The 22316-nt window shown below is 43.8% G+C and overlaps 1 protein-coding gene across 1 annotated transcript in view; it reads left to right on the forward strand.

Moving 5' to 3' along the window:
- CNGB3 (cyclic nucleotide gated channel subunit beta 3) overlaps nt 1-22316 on the forward strand; it is a 209217-nt gene that overhangs the window by 16260 nt on the left and 170641 nt on the right. The window contains exon 2 of the mRNA XM_089679736.1: nt 6588-6663. Within this exon, the coding sequence (XP_089535862.1) occupies nt 6588-6663 (76 nt within the window). The remainder of the gene's footprint in view (nt 1-6587; nt 6664-22316) is intronic.

The following is a 22316-nucleotide window of genomic DNA, read 5'->3' on the forward strand; positions in this document are numbered from 1 at the left end:
AATAACATATAAAGCCATTTACTGTATAACTCTGCCCCAAATTACATCACCAATCTTGTCTCCAATTATCACCCAAAACGTACTCTCTGCTCCTCGCACGACCTCCTGCTCCCTGGCTCCCTTGTCGCCTCCTCCCATGCTCATCTCCAGGACTTCTCCAGAGCTTCCTCCATCCTCTGGAACTCTCTACCCCAATTTATCAGACTATCACCTACTCTGCTCACTTTTAGGCGATCTCTGAAAACCTATCTCTTCAGGGAAGCCTATCCTGTCCTCAGCTAATAATGGAATCTTCTACTCCTCCTACCAGTCCATCCCCCACAGTTACTACCTTTTGTATCACTAGCCCCTCTCTCTTAGATTGTAAGCTCCAAGGAGCAGGGCCCTACTAACCCTCTTGTATTGAACTGTGTTGTTGCTGTATTGTCTCCCGTTATATTGTAAAGCGCTGAGCAAACTGTTGGCGCTATATAAATTCTGTATAATAATAATAATCATCATGTGTGAACAGCACTGTGTGGTGCCATTGTAATAATCATGGCAGACGTTGATGGGCAGTTATGAGGCTTTAATAATGCCCTAATGGTTAAAGTGTTTACATGCATTCATTGAGAGAGTTTAAATTTTCTGTCAGTAAAACAGATTCTTTGTTGGTGTTCATTGAGAGAAGCTTAGGCACGGAGTATTATGTCCCTTGTGGGGCGGGTTTTGAAGGGTTTGGACTGCTACATTGATCTCCTTGTAAGAGAACTGGACCTACATAATTTTAAATGGGATTCAATAGAACAGGTTTTCAGTAATCCAAACAACATAATAAAAAAGCAACATGTAATGGAGATCAAGGCTGATAAATGATATTCATGGGCACAGGATGTACAATTACACATAGCAACCAACCAAGTTTCAATCAGCTTGATCAATTAAAAGATGATTTCTGAATGCTTGCCATTGGCTTACACATTTTTCACATCATCACTGCTTCTCATTCAGGCTTATTGGGTAAATCCTGTTAATGTTTTAGCTTTAGTTTATCAAGCTTCAGAGTCAAGGGATAGAATTTTATGTGTGTTCTCTATTATAGTATGTGATCACAATCAATTGAGCAAGGTCGCATGGGATGACTTCTGTGTTTGAATTTTTCATAACTTCTGATTGAACTGTTGTTGATATAAGGAAATTGTTTTGTGTTATTATCCTTGTTGAGAACATAAACTGCAATCAATAATATCTTAGGAGAGATAATCTCTTTATTCTTCCTATCTCAACTTGTAAAAGAATATGCTAAGACTAGAAGACCATTGGGAACATGATATGCAATTTAAAATATCATATTACATGTGGGGGATATTATAAATGAAATGAATGATTTAACGTTTTGGGAGGCTAAGGCAAAACTTCAGCTGCAAAAGAAATCATACACAGCTTATGTTCACTTGGAATAATTGTTATTTGTGTGTTATCTCCAAAAGAACTGGATAAAGGCCAACTGATCCCATAAGTATGGCCCAACAATGATGCCCCTTCAGAAATTCTATGGCCTAAAATAGTGCTATAATGCAAAACTTTTTTATTTCATTTTGGATAGAGTAAGGGGGAGGGGGTTATAGCCCCTGTCAGGTTTTTTTTTTTTTGCCACCCATAGCTAAAACAGGAAGTAAGAGGAAATTACTGTAAATGAAAGGAATCCCTTGGGGACCCCCAGGTCAGCAGAACTAATGTTCCAATTGGAAGTTTTCCCCTCTATTACTTTTCTGGGGACAACCCAAAATGGTGATTAAAAACTAGCAAAAGAAAGCTCTATTTGTGTGAAAACAATGCTAAAAATGTCATATTGGTACAGCATTGCATGACCGCGCAGTTGTCATTCAAAGTGCGACAGCACTGAAAGCTGAAAATTGGCCTGATCAAGAAAGGGGTAAAAGTGTCCAGTAGGCAAGTGGTTCAGAAGAGCTCTGATTACAAGACCAGTTTCCACTATACCTGTTATTCCCCCAGCCAGTGCTCTTGCAGCTTCCCCTCTGTAGTTCATTTCACTGAGCAGTGACATAATAGTATCTCAGACTCCTTGGGTCCGACGCACTCCTGGTCTGACCTGTCCACTCATCTTGCATCATTTGAGTGACAGGTCAGGAGGTTTCTGGTCAGCCCCACCAATCATGACTTCACAGTGTGGCTGCCAAGCCAGGAGACCCCTGTCTGTTACATCCATTCAAACCTGTGATTGTAAATCAAATGAATGTGGTGTGAGGAAACAATGAAAGTTCTTCTACCAGAGCCAAGAAACAGCACATTTTTCTATGAGACGATGATATCATGGGGGCTTAAAATCTTAATTTACACAAAACATAAGCCATTATTTTTGAAAAATTGTCATCAGTTTAACGGGTGGGGTGAGGAATGTGAAGTTATCAAAATTCGGTTTAGCTGTAAATCACCTATTTACAGCTTACATTCCATCTATTTCCCCTTTTCCCAAAAAAAGCACAATTTAAAGCTTACAATTATTTGTAATGTATTAACATCCATACAGTTTTATCTCTTGGATTCGTAAGAAAGTTATGTTGTAGTTGTGTACGCTAAAATGATTGTAAGGTTTTAATTGAAAATAAAGTTTTGAAAATATTTTTGCAACTATCATGAAACATACACAATCAGAAGCACCATCTTGTAATTCTACAGGCCCTTTGCTTTCAACAAATAAACAGTGGAAAAAAGCAAAAAAGGTGAAAAATAGCAAACATGATTTGGTCATCTGAAGTGAAGCTGACCATCTGAAGAGAGACTGGGCCTAGCAGCAAAAGGGTTAATGACACGATAGCTAGGCAAAAAAAAACAACTTTTTTGCTGGTACCTTTCCATTGGTGCCCAAAGCTTTTGAAAAAAACTAACGTACTTACTCACCCAGGTGGTTGCAACATCAATCCGATGCTGCACCTGTTCCCCACTGCCTCTAACTGAGTGAATAATGACTGCTGATCACTACGTTTCAGTCTTCTCTGAGCAGAGAGCGATAACTGTCAGTCTCCAGCTCTCTGCTCTGCCCCTCAGTGCTCACTGGAGAGCTGGGCTGTGGAGGGAGTGGGAGTGGCTGGCTCAGGCTCTCAGCAGCCATGCTGAGAGGCTGAGTCAGCTGCTGGTCAGGCATCTGGGTGGATCTCAACATTAAAGTTGAACTCTCTTCAGTGTCTGGACCAGCTGAGTGAATACAGGTCACAGGAGTGCAGACCAAAGACCTTTAGGAGAAGTAAGGCAAAAAGAGCTTTAGCCCTACTTCTTTAATCCCTTGGCGCCGAGCATACGCAAATTAGCAGCCCCACTGGACTTTGTTTTTTTCTGTGGGGCCGCTAATTTGCGTACCTGTCTTTCTGCTGGGAAGTCTCTGATTGGATATCACAGTGATCAGCCACTGTGAAGCCCACCCCCTTGCTTTCTCTTTGAATGGAGGAGAGAGATACATTGTATCTCTCTCTGTCCTTTCAGAGAGAAAAAAAAGTGATTGTAAAAAAATAAATAAATGTACCTAGATCAAGGTTTGATCTAGGTCAATGCCAGGGTTAGTGTTTGGCTCAAGGTCAGGGTTAAAGGTGAGGGTCAAGGATCAGAGTCAGTATTTTTTTTGTCAGGATTTTTTTTTTATTTTTAAATTAGTATTGGCAGTGGCAGGATAAAAAAAAAAAAGCAAAATGCGCACTATTGTTTCTGGGCCGTACTATGGGTACAAACAACAACTAACATACACATATGTCGTATCTCTGTGATCATCAGGAGCAGGAGATATTATTTTGGATTGTTCTTTGCAAGTTGGATGGCAAGTTGTTATTTACAACACACACAGAGTGTATGGGTCACCACAGTAAAACTGCCATGTTCAGTTACTGCTGGAGCATGCACACATCCTCAAAGGGGTTCAAAAGTCCACAGGATGTGCACAGTGCAGGGAGAAGAAAACATACAAAGTAAGGAGAAAACTGTATTTTTGTTATAAAAAATAATGCAATACTATACAGAACGTACAGTTCTCTATATAATTATGTATTTTTTTCTGAGAGTTAAGTTCTGTAGGGTTTGTAATCAAGAACATCTCCTGTTTTCCTTTGAAACCAGTATATTTTACATTCCTCAAGCCACTCTAGGTGAGATTAAGATCCACACTCCATAGCTACATCTCAGGTGCCTGCTCAACTCATCTTCACCAAAGCAATGAATTGTACTGGCAATAAAAACACTGTACACCAACATGCAAAATAATGATCTTTCTTTATTAAAATAATCAGCAGGGATAACTCATAACTGATACATTTTGTGTTGGACACAGCGGTTTCTCAAATAATACTCTGAGGCAGCCTTGTGCCTAATGCAAAATGTGTCAGATAGAACCTGTTCCTACTAGCTCTTTTAATAAAGGAAGGATTTTAATTTTCATTTCGCATACAATATTTCTGTTGCTGGTAAAATCAGAATGCTTATTGAATTTTGAACTCTGGACTGTACAAATGACAGCTTGATGATTACTGGTTCCGATAAGTGGCAAAAAATGTTAACACACTCTTCCTACACAGTTACTCCCCCTCCATGTGCTTAATTGCCCCACATATTGTGTTTTCCTTCTGCCATGTTTGTTAGTTATTTTTAGGAATCTGGAGCAGATTAGATATCTGGAGCTTAGTGTTTACCAGTTTGAATCGGATACCATTTGCAGTCTTTATAATTGCTTTTGCTTATGATTGCTTTTGCGATACTATTACTCTATGTAAGTGACTGGTTATCCTATTACTCCTCAGTTTGCCTTCTTTTTGGTCTGATATATATAGTCCATAACTACTTATCGAAGATAAATAAACCTTTCATCCAACCTTTACAATTGCAATTTTCATTTTCAAACACTAGTTTCAAGTAAGAGTAAAAGTGAAAAAAATCTTCACTGAATTTTACCAGTGGAATTATTAAAATCCTTCTTACATCTTACTTTGTACATCTTTCAGTATTTCCAGCTCTTTGTAACAGCCAGCAGAGGAAAGTGATACAATAGCTTCCTGCTGATTGCAAAACTACATCTCCCATAGTTGCTTGCAGTGCCCCCAGTAACTGCACTGCTGTTCCTTCTGAGTCATAGTAAAGTAACACATCTCTGGGCACCCTATAGGTGTGAATACGTATATCAGGGAGGGTGCTGGCCAGTGGATGGTGCATACTTTAACTATGCAGTTTGCACTTCTAGAACAATAAAGAAACTGATAAGTACAAGACAGCTAAAGTCTGCAATATCCCGTGTTCAATATGGAGGAACATATTCATCTAAGGGGATGCCAGGGGCGTGTTCTTTCACTCAGACTTATTATTTACACTTTTAGTCTCAGTGCACCTGAAAGGAAATTAATGGATATCTATGGAACAATTCTAGGGTATTGTACACACAATTTTAAAGAAACAGGATGAAACAATTGAAAATTTAAAGTTGAAGAATACGTCATCTTGTTAACTTTAGTTACACTGTAAGTCTTATTAACCACTTGCATACCAAGCACTTTTACCCCCTTCGTGCCCAGGCCAATTTTCAGCTTTCAGCATTGTCGCACTCATGCAACACTGTACCCAAATGAAAGTTTTATCATTTTTTTCACAGAAATAGAGCTTTCTTTTGGTGGTATGTACTCACTGCTGGGTGTTTTATTTTTTGCGCTATAAACAAAAAAAGAGCAAAACTTTTGAAAAAAAAAGTTTTTCTTGTTTCTATTATAAAATTTAGCAAACAAGTAATTTTTCTCCTTCACTGATGTGCGTTATTGAGGCTGCACTGATAGGCAGCACTGATAGGTGGCACTGATGGGCACTGATAGACGGCACTGATAAGATGGCATGGATAGACAGCACTGAAGGGCACTGATGAGCTGGCACTGATGATGCTGCACTGATATGCAACAATGATGGGCACTGATAGGCAGCACTGATAGGTGGCACTGATGGGCAGCACTGATGGGTGGTAATGACTGACGGCACTGACTGGCAGCACTGCTGGGCACTGACTGGTGGCACTACTGGGCACTGATGGGTGGCACTGGTGAGTGGCACTGATGGGCACTGATGGGCACAGGTGGATGGCACTGATGGGCACAGGTGGGTGGCACTAGTGAGTGGCACTGCTTGGCATTGATCATCAGGACACTGATCTTCAGTGCCCTGATGATCGGTGCCAATCCGTCCTCTGACAATTGCCGATTATCGGCAGTACTTTCCTCATGCTTTGACAGTGTGAGGAAAATGCAGCTGATAACCAGCAACTGCATTTACCGGAGATCTGCTGTGTCATTGGACACGGCTGATCACGTGGTAAAAAGCGGCTGTGATTGGCCTTTTACCACATCACATGATCAGCTGTGTCTATAGGACAGAACTGGCTGGCCATCATTCGGCTATCTGCGGTCGGCAAGTGGTTAAATGGTGAAGTACAAAAAAATGGGAAAAATGGGTATTAGCTCTATTTAATTTACTTGGCACAAATGCCAACTAATTGTAACTACAGAATGTCAAAGTATACATAAATCAATTTCCTAATCTGACTTAACCTTTTTACAATTTACTGTATACAGAAAAACAAGAAAAACAAGACCAGTACAGAGGATAACAGTATGGAGCCTTCTCAAAAACCGAACACTAAAAAGAAAGGTAGGTTACTTGATTAATTTATAATGATGCCATAAGACCAGTGATATACAGTGTATTACTCTGTAAAGGAAATTGTAAATTCTGTATAAAATTGTATTCTATTTTGTATGCTTTGCCTATTTGTAGTACACGGCACTCATCATGCACACGGCACTAACAATATTTTCATTACATGTTTGCATTCTTTCAAATCCTGCTTAGAAATAAGCCTGCCTATGTAAAGCCCCTTGTTACCATAATAGTATAATTGTAATATTAATGTGATACCTATGCAAACATGTGTATAAAAAATGTCAAATGTGTCGAATAAACACAACAGTTATTTGGAAACATGCACAGTATATCTTTTTGTGTCCCTTGCTGCAGCAGTTATTATTAACCACTTGCCCTCCTGAGGATTTACCCCCCTTCCTGACCAGGGCATTTTTTGCGTTACGGAGCTGCATTATTTTAACTAATAATTGCGTGGTCATGCAATGCAGTACCCAAATGAAACTTATGTCCTTTTTTTCCACACGAATTGAACTTTATTTTGGTGGTATTTGAGCGCCTGTGCACTTTTTTTTATTTTTTGCTCTATAAAAAAAAGACCATAAATTTTGAGAATAAAACTATATTTTTGACTTTTTGCTATTAAACATATCCAGTAAAAAAATGTAAAAATCAAATTTCGTCATAAATTTATGCCAAAATGTATTCTGCTACGGTGTCTTTGCTAAAAAAAATTCCAATACGTGTAAATTAATTGGTTTACGTAAAAGTTATAGCGTTTACAAATGGTGGTATAGATACTGGAATGTTTTGGTTTTTTTCTAGTAATGGCAGTGATCAGCGACTTATAGCAGGACTGTGGCAATCATTCTGACACTGACTTGGTATCACTGGCATCCCCAATGACACCAATACAGTGATCAGTGCTAAAAAAAAGCACTGACACTGTACTAATGGCACTGGGCAGGAAGGGGTTAACATGAGGGGCGATCAAAGGGTTAACTGTGCAGGGAGTGTTTTACTAGGGGGGCGGTGTATTGGTGCTTCACTGTAAGCACACTGCCCTGGATGGCTGTGCTGTGCACAGCCATCCAGAGCAGTGGGCCCGAGCCAACAGTGACTGTTGGCACTTTATAAATCCTGAATAATAATAATAGTTGATCTTTATTTGCTATTATTAGTTAGTATAACTATTCTACTATATAGGTTTGCACCATCTGCAAACACAGAAATGTTATATTTCAAAAAAATACTATTAATGAGGATAAGAAACAAACTGGATGAGTTACATTCCAGTTAAAATAACAAAACAAAAAAGAAGAGAAGAATACAATAGTAAGTAACAATGAGGCACATGCACATGAAACAACAAAACAGAAAAACTCTCAGCATCGGCCGACTAGTTCTATGGAGGAAAAAAAAAAGGTAATAGAGAACCACTGCAGAGGAGGCTAAAGATAGATGGAAGAGTCATTAGAAGAAAATCAGAGAAAGAGTTTTGATGGTATAACAGAAGACCAAGGCAAAGCTCTTCATATCCATTTGCTGACCTCACCACATACATGTACAGCAGCAAAGCGCCAGATCACTTATCTTGTACTTGATCTGGTCCTATCCAAACATTGACCGCCTGGACTCGCTGATTGGCTCTGTTTCATTGAACAGAGTTCTGTTCAGTGACAGGGGCACATGTTGGCAAGAAATGAAAACAACACAATTCTTAGTAAAAATCAGCACACAGTACACACATTAACACTTGTTAATCACACATTTAACTCCAATTGCCCTAGATGTTAACCCCTTCCTACCCAGTGCCATTAGTACAGTGACAGTACATATTATTAGCACTGATCACTGTGATAATGTCACTGGTGATGTCAGTGTCAGTCAGTTCCCCCCCAGCATCAGTTAGTATCAAATTGCCCATCCCACTATCGCAGTCCTGTTATAAGTCACTGATCGCTAAATTTTTTTAAAATTGTTGATTTTTCTTTTCATGTATATTGCAAAAAAATTAACAACACAGAGGTGATCAAATATCACTAAAAGAGAGCTCTATTTGTGTGAAAAAAAGGATCTAAATTTCATTTGGGTACAGCATTGCATGACTGCACAATTGTCAGTTAAAGTAGAGCAGTGCTGCATAGCAATAAATGGCCTGGTCAGGAAGGGGGCAAATGCTTAAAGTAGGTAGAGTAACAATAAACTATTCCCACGTTGTCTTCTTCCACAAAGTTGTTTCAGGCCAGTCCATTTGCCAACCAACATCATTTTATCTAGGAAAAGGCTTAGCGAACGCAATGCAGGCTAAACCAATTATATTCTTTTTTTTCACTAAAGAGATAATGAACAATAATTTTCTACTTATCTCCCTGCAATTCCAGAATGCCAAGGATTGTCCATGCAGGAGTTGAAAGGAAAACATTTACTAAGTGGTTAGTAACATAGTGAGCCACAATTTTCCAAAAGCTTAGGGAAGGTCCAAAAAAATCCTATTATATGTCTATGGAGTCATGGCCACATTTAAGGTACTTAGTAGACAGACTTAGGGTTCCATAAGCAAGGATCTATGACGGAAAACATATGCTTTATGATACATTCTTAGCATCATTTCCCAGTAAATGGGGACGGTTATTGTGCTCCAAGCCTTATTGAAGAATATACTGTACATGGCAAATGGGAAAATGGGAAATGGTTGGTCCATTTATAGAGGCCCATGGATTGCTGGGCATAGTCAGTAAATGATCTGTTACACGTATACATTCAAGAAATTGTATTCTTGGAAGGTTTAGGCACTCTTTGCAATTGGTCCAGAGGGTTTGCCCAGTCAGTGAGTAGAATGCACAAGACATAAGAGGGTTTTTGCTGAACTATAGAGTTTGGATTTTAAAAAAGGAAAAAGTCTTTGATGCTGCTTTGAATGTAAGTGGAGCATATTAGTAAGGGATTTTATGATAAAGAGCTGCTGAAAGAACCAGTCCTCAGAAATAGTACTTTTACAGTAGGTTCATCCAAACTATTTTATTTTAGTTTTGAATAAGGGACTGATTAGTTTATAGAGAGTTCTCCCCTCATTTACTGTCAGAGTATGAATGGTTTTACCAGGTGGGACATGAAGAAAAATCTCCAGAAGCAATACAAACAAAAATAGTTTATTGTTAGATTATGGGAAAGCTTAAGCCTCTGTCAGCTTTTAATGTTGTCTGAATAGCTGTTTGAGATTTTCCATAAAGTGACACTAAACAATGAGGTTGATATACTAAAATTTGAGAGTGCAAAATCTGGTGCAACTGACCATGGTAGCCAATCAGTTTCTAACTGCAGCTAGTTCAATTAAGCTTTGAAAAAAAAAACCTGGAAGCTGATTGGTTACTATACAGAGCTGCACCAGATTTTTCACACTCCAGTTTTAGTAAATAATCCCCAATATCTTTATTTTTCAAAATAATCCATATACATTCACTACATAATGGCCCTGTAATCTATTTTTTTCATGAAAAAAATCTCTTACTGTGTCTTTCTCCCTCCCTTCTAAGCGTTATGTAACTCTTTAATAACATCCCTGAGCTCCCAAACCTCACCTTTTTTCCCCTCGCATCTGTTTGTTTGGAAAGAGCAGTGCATGCTAGTTACGGTTGTGTGCACTGCTCTTTGCACACTATACATCCCATAGCCCATAGTTCATCTGGGGAGAGAGTAAAAGAGGGTGGCTATGTTCCTACATACAGTGGGACCATGGAGAACGAATGTAGACACCCTCTAACAGGAAGTCAGATCACAGCAGGAAAGAAAGACCAAGAGCAATAGAAGGTGATTCTTTGAAAAGTAACTCCACTTTTGTTGATAAAAATCATTCCACTCGGTGTTTTATGTACATTTAAAAAATTTTAACAAACTTTGTTTCAGATTCTTTCCAAAAAACTGTTTGTTTGTGTCCATGTACTGAGTGAATCTGTATGGGAGTAGTTTTATAATTATCAGTCAGCTGCTGCACCTGCAGGGCTCTAATGAGGAAACATCCCTTTAGATGTGATTTCCCTTTGGGAGTATCTCACCAAAAATTACATTTTAGTTATGCCAAAAATCTGATTTGTATCCTAGTGTAGACTTCTGGGAAAATCGGTAAACCAATCCCTCAAACAGAAAATGACATTTTCTGGGGTGTTCTGTACACCATCTGTGCATAGAACACCTTCAGGTAGCCATATTGCATTGCATTTTACAGAAAATGACAGTGCTGCAGATTGAAAAGAAAAGGTAATTTATTAATAACCTTCAATTACAATATGACATGTGTCACAATTGTATACGCTGTATTATTGTTTAATTATTTGCTCATTTTTTTTCCCCACGAAAGTGGAGTTACTCTTTAGGTTGAGAACACCTACTTGAATTTTCTTTTTCAAAACCAGAATTTTGTTTCATTTTATTTGCTGTCTTCCTGTTATCTCTATGACAGTAAGTGATTGAAAATCTCTCTCTCTGGAGAGCAATAAAAACCCCAAAGGGGTTGGCTGGACATATAAAATATCAATGGGTAAAAAATCAATAGTCCCAAACCTGAACTATATGAGACTTCACTTACAGTCCTAGACAATTTCATATCCCTGTTTTAAGCAGATGTATGCTTGACTGAAAGGTGGAGTTATACTTCAAAATAAGAAAAAAATTTCAACATCGCAGAAAACAGAATATGGTCTAGACAAAATGTAGAGGATTGCCCAAGGGAACACCCTAGATATGAAATGCCATGATGATGTTTGTCATAGTATACTGGCCAGGGAAATGTGATTCACTTTTATCTTTCAACTGCTCATACAAAAAGCATTTTATCTAAAATAAGAAAAAAATAAAATAAAAGGATCTAACTTAACATGTGAAAAAGTATTTTGCTGTCTGCATTTTAGTGATTTTTAAACTGATGCTAATTACTATTTAGGAATATTTTGTGCCTGCATATATATTACTTTTTATTTGGCATCAAGTGTAAACAGTGAGGCAAATATATGAAGAGAGATTCAAAGAGAGCTAACTTTGCGCAACGAAGGTATGAAATTGTTTTCTTATCCCCCTAACCACTGAGACATTTCACTGTTATGATTTAAACATGTCTTTTTGATAAATGAGAACCTTTTCAAGGGTCAAACCAAACCCCATACTGCTTTTGCTTTTTGTATGGCTGCTGAGTCCAATTAGCTACTCAGCCTTGAATGTCACATGTTGTGTCCCAAATCAAATATATGAAAAGTGCCTATATATGTAAGACCAGAATGACATTTAACCAATTATTATGGTAATTATGGATTATGAGAGCTTTGGCTATTTACAAATCTGCCTAGAGCTATTGCTCTACTAATTTTTTGCGCTATTGAGATTTACTTAGAATCAAGAAGTTCTTTTCGATGTTTCCTTTGAGATTTTACTGGGTTCAGGTACAACATAAATGTACCACCTCATCATCACTGGAAATAGATGTGTCAGGACTCAAATTGCAGTTTCTCATTAAATATATCCCTTGTGCCATAATATAATTGTATAACTGACTTTGGCTGGCACAGGATGACTTCATAAAATCAAGCCATTCTTGCTTTCTAACATTGCATGCAAGTATTAGGCCATTTTTACAGTGAAAGGAAAGTGTTCTGACATTTGGAGGTAATCGTTACTGCACAGGGAGATTTTCTAATTTATTGGAAAAACACTACTGGCAGCCCTCAACACTTCAGTTAGAACCTCTTTCCAGGAGCTTTAGGCTTGTGGCGTTGGGCACATGCAATGTACTCTCAGGTACATTCCACTTGCATTTGAGACTCCGAAATTATTCAGAGATCATTGGCAGGTGCACTTGGCCTGCAACTGACCTTGTCTAGACCTTCGTCCAAACTGTAAACTTTAAGCTGTTGTCTTTCCATTCCCGTTGACTTGTAATGAGACAGAAGTGGTTCTAATGCAAAAAAAAGTCCGTCTGTGCTGTTTCAGAATTCTTCTTAACACCCCCCCCCCTCAGTAGTGCAACAGACATATAGATAGAAAAAAAGCTAAGTGTTGTGCAACGCTATATTAAATTAATTTTAAAAAATACATAATATGATCTGAATCATACTTTCAGTTAGTCTATTGGGTTGAGGGTATCTAGGACTATAAGGAATTAGCAGAATTAACCAAACAAATGTTATCGCTAGAGATGAGCGAATTATTCAAAAATTCGGTTCGGCTGATTCGCCGAATTCGCCGAATAAATTCGCTTCGAGCCGAATATATTCACTGCGAATTTAACTTATAAAAAGGGTGTTTCTAGGCTTCAGAGAGCCTTTATATTAGTGCAGAACACTGTACCTTTAATTTAAATGCCCTTGGAGTCTGCTGGGGAAGAGAAATAATACTGTCAGTCAGTATGACATGCAGATGAGTGCCGTCGATCTTAGAATCACCGCACACTTCACTCATTTGGGCAGTCATGGGGCCAAAACCAGAGTGTGGAGCCACAGTGTGGCGGTGGAGGCAGCAGCAATGGGAGGCCATACAGCACCCTATGACAAAATGGAACCCACCAGCAGTGTGAGGAGACCTGAAAGGGGCACATGGCAGAGTGTGGCGATGGAGACAGCAGCAATGGGAGGCCGTACAGGGACCCATGACACACTCTGGACCTGGCAGCAGCATGAGGAGGCGGTACAGTGGCCCATGACAGATTATGGGCCTGGCAGCAGCATGAGGAGTCGGTACGGGGGCCCATGGCAGATTACGGGCCTGGCAGCAGCATGAGGAGGCGGTACAGGGGCCCATGGCAGAGTGGCGGAGCGTAAGCAGCTAAAATTGAAGGCCATACAGAGTCCTATGTTAAAAAGTCCCCCCAGCAGCAGCGTGGGGAGACGACTATCAAGAGTCCAATGGCAGAGTGGCGGAGCAGAAGCAGCTTCAATTGAAGGCCATACACAGGCCTAGGTTTAAAAGTCCCTCACAGTTAATTCCAATAACGAACTCTACTCCTCCGTGCAATCTACTTACGAGACCCTGGGCAGGTCTGGGTCCAATTTGTGGTAGAGACTGGTTTTGTTCAGCCATGCTTGAGCGAGTAATAACAGGTCTGTGCTGCCCTTTGGTGTCTGGCTTAATGCGCACAACACTGAACGTCCCAGCGTTTGTCAACGATTTGCCGTTAAGTGATGCAAACCCGCTGAACCACGTTCATGAGGAGCCGGTACAGGGGGCCATGAATCAGTATGGACCTGGCAGCAGCGTGAGCAGACGACAGAGGCACATGGCGCAGGGTGGCGGTGTAGGCAGCATTATTCTGAAGCCATACACAGGCCTAGGTTAAAAAGCGGAAGCCGTCAGCAGCATGAGCAGACGACAGAGACACATGGCGCAGGGTGGCGGTGGATGCAGCAGTATTTGGAAGCCAAACACAGGCCTCGGTTAAAAAGCGGAAGCCGTCAGCAGCGTGAGCAGACGACAGAGGCACATGGCGCAGGGTGGCGGTGGAGGCAGCAGCAATGGAAGGCCATACAGCACCCTATCACAAAATGGAACCCACCAACAGTGTAAGGAGACCTGAAAGTGGCACATGGCAGAGTCTGGCGATGAAGTCAGCAGCAATGGGAGGCCGTACAGGGACCCATGACACACTCTGGACCTGGCAGCAGCAAGAGGAGGCGGTACAGGGGCCCATGGCAGAGTGGCGAAGCGTAAGCAGCTTAAATTGAAGGCCATACAGAGGCCTATGTTAAAAAGTCCCCCCAGCAGCAGTGTGGGAAGACGACTATCAAGAGTCCAATGGCAGAGTGGCGGAGCAGAAGCAGCTTCAATTGAAGGCCATACACAGGCCTAGGTTAAAAAGTCCCCCCAGCAGTAGCGTGGGGAGACGACTATCAAGAGTCCAATGGCAGAGTGGCGGAGCGGGAGCAGCTTCAATTGAAGGCCATGCACAGGCCTAGGTTAAAAAGTCCCCCCAGCAGCAGTGTGGGGAGACGACTATCAAGAGTCCAATGGCTGAGTGGCGATTCGGGAAGTCAGCGTTGTGATTGCAGATGCAATGCAGAGATTCTACGAGGTGATGCCGTGGGTGCGAAGAAGATCATATACCGTCGTACTTCCATCCATAAGACGGAACAACCTGCGAACCGGGAGCTTTATTGCCCTGACCCGCTGAGCAGCTTCTGGGATACCCAAGAGGCCCATGGCAGAGTGGCGGAGCGTAAGCAGCTTCAATTAAAGGCCATACAGAGGCCTATGTTAAAAAGTCCCCCCAGCAGCAGCGTGGGGAGACGACTATCAAGAGTCCAATGGCAGAGTGGCGGAGCGGAAGCAGCTTCAATTGAAGGCCATACACAGGCCTAGGTTAAAAAGTTCCCCCAGCAGCAGTGTGGGGAGACGACTATCAAGAGTCCAATGGCTGAGTGGCGATCCGGGAAGTCAGCGTTGTGATTGCAGATGCAATGCAGAGATTCTATGAGGTGATGCCGTGGGTGCGAAGAAGATCATATTCCGTCGTACTTCCATCCATAAGACGGAACAACCTGCGAACCGGGAGCTTTATTGCCCTGACCCGCTGAGCAGCTTCTGGGATACCCAAGAGGCCCATGGCAGAGTGGCGGAGCGTAAGCAGTTTCAATTAAAGGCCATACAGAGGCCTATGTTAAAAAGTCCCCCCAGCAGCAGCGTGGGGAGATGACTATCAAGAGTCCAATGGCAGAGTGGCGGAGCGGAAGCAGCTTCAATTGAAGGCCATACACAGGCCTAGGTTAAAAAGTCCCCCCAGCAGCAGTGTGGGGAGACGACTATCAAGAGTCCAATGGCTGAGTGGCGATCCGGGAAGTCAGCGTTGTGATTGCAGATGCAATGCAGAGATTCTATGAGGTGATGCCGTGGGTGCGAAGAAGATCATATACCGTCGTACTTCCATCCATAAGACGGAACAACCTGCGAACCGGGAGCATTATTGCCCTGACCCGCTGAGCAGCTTCTGGGATACCCAAGAGGCCCATGGCAGAGTGGCGGAGCGTAAGCAGCTTCAATTAAAGGCCATACAGAGGCCTATGTTAAAAAGTCCCCCCAGCAGCAGCGTGGGGAGACGACTATCAAGAGTCCAATGGCAGAGTGGCGGAGCGGAAGCAGCTTCAATTGAAGGCCATACACAGGCCTAGGTTAAAAAGTCCCCCCAGCAGCAGTGTGGGGAGACGACTATCAAGAGTCCAATGGCTGAGTGGCGATCCGGGAAGTCAGCGTTGTGATTGCAGATGCAATGCAGAAATTTTATGAGGTAATGCCGTGGGTGCGAAGAAGATCATATACCGTCGTACTTCCATCCATAAGACGGAACAACCTGCGAACCGGGAGCTTTATTGCCCTGACCCGCTGAGCAGCTTCTGGGATACCCAAGAGTTTGGCTTCTGTGGGGAATATGGTTGAAAACTGAAACTTAAAGGCATGTTGACGGAAGGGCACCAGTGTCAGTGCTCCGGAGGGAATATAGCTTCAAAGCTGACACTTAAAGGTATATCGACGGTCAGAGACCACAGGAAGTGGAGCTTGTGTCTTAAATCGACTGAATGTGGCAGACGTGAAACGTCTACGGGCCGTATATGAAACGGGTTGTTCCTCTTTCTGGAATAAGTGTTGGAAATGGCCACTCTTTTTGGTGTGGCGTTTTGTCTATTTAATTCCGATAACGGACTCTACTCCTCCGTGCAATCTAGTTACGAGACCCTGGGCAGGTCTGGGTCCAATTTGTGGTAGAGACTGGTTTTGTTCAGCCATGCTTGAGCGAGTAATAACAGGTCTGTGCTGCCCTTTGGTGTCTGGCTTAATGCGCACAACACTGAACGTCCCAGCATTTGTCAACGATTTGCCGTTAAGTGATGCAAACCCGCTGAACCACGTTCATGAGGAGCCGGTACAGGGGGCCATGAATCAGTATGGACCTGGCAGCAGTGTGAGGAGACCCGGAAGTGGCACATGGCGCAGGGTGGCGGTGGAGGCAGCAGTATTCGGAAGACATACACAGGACTAGTTTAAAAAGCGGAAGCCGTCAGCAGCATGAGCAGACGACAGAGGCACATGGCGCAGGGTGGCAGTGGAGGCAGCAGTATTCGGAAGCCATACACAGGCCTAGGTTAAAAAGCGGAAGCCGTCAGCAGCGTGAGCAGACGACAGAGGCACATGGCGCAGGGTGGTGGTGGAGGCAGCAGTATTTGGAAGCCATACACAGGCCTAGTTTTAAAACTGGAACCCAGCAGCGTGAGCAGACGACAAAGACGCACATGGCAGAGGATGGATCTGGCAGCAGTATGAGAAGGCGGTACAGGGGCCCGTGGCACAGTGTGGTGATGGGGGCTACAGCAACTGGATGCCAGAAAGTGGCCGATAGGGCTATATACTGCATGGAATTATAAAGTTGTAAAGACAGCGGCCTATAAGGCTATACACACTATAACAATCATGACTTGATTGACCATTGGCCTTTAAGGCTATACACAGCATGAATATCATGACTTATTCTGAGAGTGGTTTGGAAGGCTATATACAAAAAGTAATTCATGAGCTGTCCGAACAGCGGACAATAAGTACATATATACAAATCAATTCATCAGCTATCCAGCCAGCGGCCTCAAAGGCGACACATATAGAAAGCAATTCATGAGCTGTTCAGACAGCGGCCTCTAAGGTGACAGATATACAAAGCAATTCCCGAGGTGTTCAGGGAGCGGCCTGAACGGCTAGGTTATTACTAAATATATTTTTGTGGCCAAACATCGGCCTATAAATAGATGTCTACACAGTGACAAAAATTTATGTCGCCAGACAGCGGCCCCTAAGGCGACAGATATACAAAGCAATTCCCTCGAGCGCACAGGGCCCACAGTGTCTGAGGATGGACGTTGGCGCAGAAAGGCAGAGACCAACTGACTACATAGGTGGTTTTTATAGTACTTTATTTTGGCCTCCCTCTCAGCAGGTGTGAAAAAGGCCACCATTTTTGAACGGTAGCGAGGGTCCAACAAGGTGGACAGCCAAAAGTCATCCCTCTGTCTGATGGTTATTATTCGGCTGTCGCTACGCAAGCAACCGAGCATGCTATGGGCCATTTGTGCCAAGGAATGCGAGGGACTCCCTGCCTCCATCTCCACAGCATACTGCCACGGTGCGTCTGGGTCCTCTGTCTCCTCCTCCTCCTCTACCAGATGCTCCTGCTCCTCCACTCCTGTCCGCTGAGTGGAAAAACCACCCATTTCACTCAATAATTCCTGAGCACCAATGTCCTCCTCTACCTCCTCCTCTTCTTCCTGTCCTGCCCCCACAGGGGTCATGTGGCGTTGAGATCTGTGCGCCATGTCTACCGCACCCTGACCAGCCATTGTTAACAGCATTTGTTCCAGGACGTGCAATAGAGGAATGACGTCGTTCATCCCATAGTCCTGCCGACTCACGAATAGCGTGGCCTCCTCAAAGGGCCTGAGCAAGCGGCAGGTGTCACGCATGAGCTGCCAATGGCTGACATCTAAGTTACACAGGGGAGTACCTTTATCCGCTTGTAACATCAGGAAATCGGTGATGGCCTTTCGCTGTTCGTAAAGGCGGTCTAACATATGTAGGGTTGAATTCCACCTTGTTGCAACGTCGCAGATCAGGCGATGCTGTGGAATTCCGTTCTGCCGCTGCAGCTCAAGGAGGGTGTGCTTTGTGGTGTAGGAATGGCCGAAATGCATGCAAAGTTTACGTGACATTTTAAGGATGTCTTGCAGTGGGATGGTGGATTTTAGGAACCGCTTGACAACCAGATTGAACACGTAAGCCATGCATGGCGCATGGCACAACCTTCCTTGACGCAGAGCAGACACCATGTTCTTTCCGTTGTCGGTCAACATGGTTCCGATTTTCAGTTTGCGCGGAGACAGCCATCTGTCGATTTCTCTGTTCATTACACTCAGAAGTTCCTCCCCTGTGTGACTACGTTCGCCAAGGCATACCAGGTGCAGCACAGCGTGACACCGTTGCGCCCTGCACATGTGATATGCCGGTAATGGGACTTGGCACGGGGGTGGCGGCTGAGGACACGGCGGAAGAAGAGGTGGTAGAGGCGGACATCTTTGCTGGACCAAGGACGTGCAAACGCGGAGGCAAAAGCGGCGTGACCTTTCCAAGTTGCTGGTGCGGCTGTGCCGGCACCACGTTCACCCAGTGGGCCGTAAATGACATGTACTGTCCCTGACCGTAGTTACAGCTCCACACGTCGGCGCTGCCGTGCATTTTGGCAGAGACCGACATGCTCAAAGACTGGCCCACCATCTCTTCTACATGTGAATGCAGGGCTGGCACTGCCTTTTTGGCGAAGAAATGCCGGCTTGGCACTCTCCACCGCGGCTCGGCACAAGCCATCATTTCTCGGAAAGGTGCTGAGTCCACCACTTGGAAAGGGAGGGACTGCAGCACCAGCAACTTGGACAGGAGGACGTTCAGCTTCTGCACCGTCGGGTGCGTGCTCGCAAACTGTTGTCTCTTGGAAACGGATTCCAAGAAAGACTGCTGACGGAATCCGTGAAGAGGAGTAGCAGGAGAAGGAGCATCTGAACGAGCGGAAGATGCCAACGAGCGACAACTCCCCTCAGCAGAGGTGTTGGAGCCTTGACTGGCTGATAGAGGGCGATTGACGTCGGGTGACGGAGCAAGTAACGGAGCGGGTGATGGAGCGGGGGCTGGGGCAGGCAGAACCGCCGTATCTTTATCACGGTTTTCCCAGGCCACCGAATGGCGACGCTGCATATGCTGACGCAACGCTGTAGTCCCAACATTGGCCCCCTGGCCACGCTTGACTTTCTGGCCACATAGTCGACATACGGCTACGTTTACTTCCTCGGGCGGCTTGACGAAAAATTGCCACACCGCCGAGTAGGAAACTTTGCCCCCGCTACTCCTCACTGGCTGACTGCTACTTCCTCCGTACACACCGGCACCACTACTGGCCGTGGTGGTAGGCTGCAGTGGAGCTGGTGCTCTACTCCGTGGCCGTTTGGCTCCACTGACACTGCTGCGACCCTGCTGCCTCCTGGGCAACCCACCGACTGTTTTGCTTGCTGGCAAGCTGGCACCATCTTCTCCTGATGATGCGGAAGCAATAGCCTGATGACGACGAGACTGCCAAGTGCGATCAGCCTCATCATCATCAATTAGGGTCTCCGCGTCACTACTAGCCCCCTCGGCTGTGTGTGGGTCAGGAGACAGACCTGTCTCTAGACCGGCTACCGAGCCAGTCTCCTCGCCAGTACTTCTTCGTCTGGCTGCTGAAGAGGCGGATGTCTCCCCCCGTTCCTGACCGCCCTCTGTTAGCTCTTCCTCACTGTACAGTGGGGCTGAGCCCACAGCATGCGATACTTCGCTTGGTGAGGGAACACCAAAGGACAGGGGCAGGTCGAGGACACGTGATTTCAGTGGGCTTGCTCCCGGGCCATGCCAACTAACGGTTGTGTCTGATGTACCCACCGACCGTTGGCTGTAGGTGTCAGAGGTGACCTGGGAAGAGGAAGATGACCGAGTCAACCAATCAATGACGGCAGGGTTGTCGGTGGAGACACGACCGCTGGATGACACCGTGAGCACTGGCCTCTGGCTGCGACTAGTGCTGCCTCGACCCCTTCCTCTGCTGCCACGTCTGCTCGCTCCTGAAACATTGCCTCCTCTGCCACTCCTCTGCGTGTTGTCTGACATACTCTTTAATTCAATAAGCACCCCAAAAATAAAAACGGATTTAACTCTTTGAACGTACAATAGTGGTTGTGAAGCAGAAAGTCAGTTTATTTAGCACAATCGGTCAATTGCAGCTTGCCGTTGGCTGGAAACTGTACGTTTATGTCACTGGAATGCACTAATCACCCAAAAAATATTACCGCCACCCGGCGTGTATATGGATTTAACTCTTTGAACGTACAATAGTGGTTGTGAAGCAGAAAGTCAGTTTATTTAGCACAATCGGTCAATTGCAGCTTGCCGTTGGCTGGAAACTGTACGTTTATGTCACTGGAATGCACTAATCACCCAAAAAATATTACCGCCAGCCAGCGTGTAAATGGATTTAACTCTTTGAACGTACAATAGTGGTTGTGAAGCAGAAAGTCTGTTTATTTAGCACAATCGGTCAATTGCAGCTTGCCGTTGGCTGGAAACTGTACGTTTCTGTCACTGGAATGCACTAATCACCCAAAAAATATTACCGCCAGCCGGCGTGTAAATGGATTTAACTCTTTGAACGTACAATAGTGGTTGTGAAGCAGAAAGTCAGTTTATTTAGCACAATCGGTCAATTGCAGCTTGCCGTTGGCTGGAAACTGTACGTTTATGTCACTGGAATGCACTAATCACCCAAAAAATATTACCGCCACCCGGCGTGTAAATGGATCTAACTCTTTGAACGTACAATAGTGGTTGTGAAGCAGAAAGTCAGTTTATTTAGCACAATCGGTCAATTGCAGCTTGCCGTTGGCTGAAAACTGTACGTTTATGTCACTGGAATGCACTAATCACCCAAAAAATATTACCGCCACCCGGCGTGTAAATGGATCTAACTCTTTGAACGTACAATAGTGGTTGTGAAGCAGAAAGTCAGTTTATTTAGCACAATTGGTCAATTGCAGCTTGCCGTTGGCTGGAAACTGTACATTTATGTCACTGGAATGCACTAATCACCCAAAAAATATTACCGCCACCCGGCGTGTAAATGGATCTAACTCTTTGAACGTACAATAGTGGTTGTGAAGCAGAAAGTCAGTTTATTGTACACAATCGGTCAATTGCAGCTTGCCGTTGGCTGGAAACTGTACGTTTCTGTCACTGGAATGCACTAATCACCCAAAAAATATTACCGCCAGCCGGCGTGTAAATGGATTTAACTCTTTGAACGTACAATAGTGGTTGTGAAGCAGAAAGTCAGTTTATTTAGCACAATCGGTCAATTGCAGCTTGCCGTTGGCTGGAAACTGTACGTTTATGTCACTGGAATGCACTAATCACCCAAAAAATATTACCGCCACCCGGCGTGTAAATGGATTTAACTCTTTGAACGTACAATAGTGGTTGTGAAGCAGAAAGTCAGTTTATTTAGCACAATCGGTCAATTGCAGCTTGCCGTTGGCTAGAAACTGTACGTTTATGTCACTGGAATGCACTAATCACCCAAAAAATATTACCGCCACCCGGCGTGTAAATGGATCTAACTCTTTGAACGTACAATAGTGGTTGTGAAGCAGAAAGTCAGTTTATTTAGCACAATCGGTCAATTGCAGCTTGCCGTTGGCTGGAAACTGTACGTTTATGTCACTGGAATGCACTAATCACCCAAAAAATATTACCGCCACCCGGCGTGTAAATGGATCTAACTCTTTGAACGTACAATAGTGGTTGTGAAGCAGAAAGTCAGTTTATTTAGCACAATCGGTCAATTGCAGCTTGCCGTTGGCTGGAAACTGTACGTTTATGTCACTGGAATGCACTAATCACCCAAAAAATATTACCGCCACCCGGCGTGTAAATGGATCTAACTCTTTGAACGTACAATAGTGGTTGTGAAGCAGAAAGTCAGTTTATTTAGCACAATCGGTCAATTGCAGCTTGCCGTTGGCTGGAAACTGTACGTTTATGTCACTGGAATGCACTAATCACCCAAAAAATAT

The sequence above is a fragment of the Staurois parvus genome, unplaced genomic scaffold (genome assembly GCF_062004578.1).
Source record: "Staurois parvus isolate SC_StPar_1 unplaced genomic scaffold, SC_StPar_1.0 ptg000230l, whole genome shotgun sequence".
Taxonomy (NCBI): Eukaryota; Metazoa; Chordata; class Amphibia; order Anura; family Ranidae; genus Staurois; species Staurois parvus.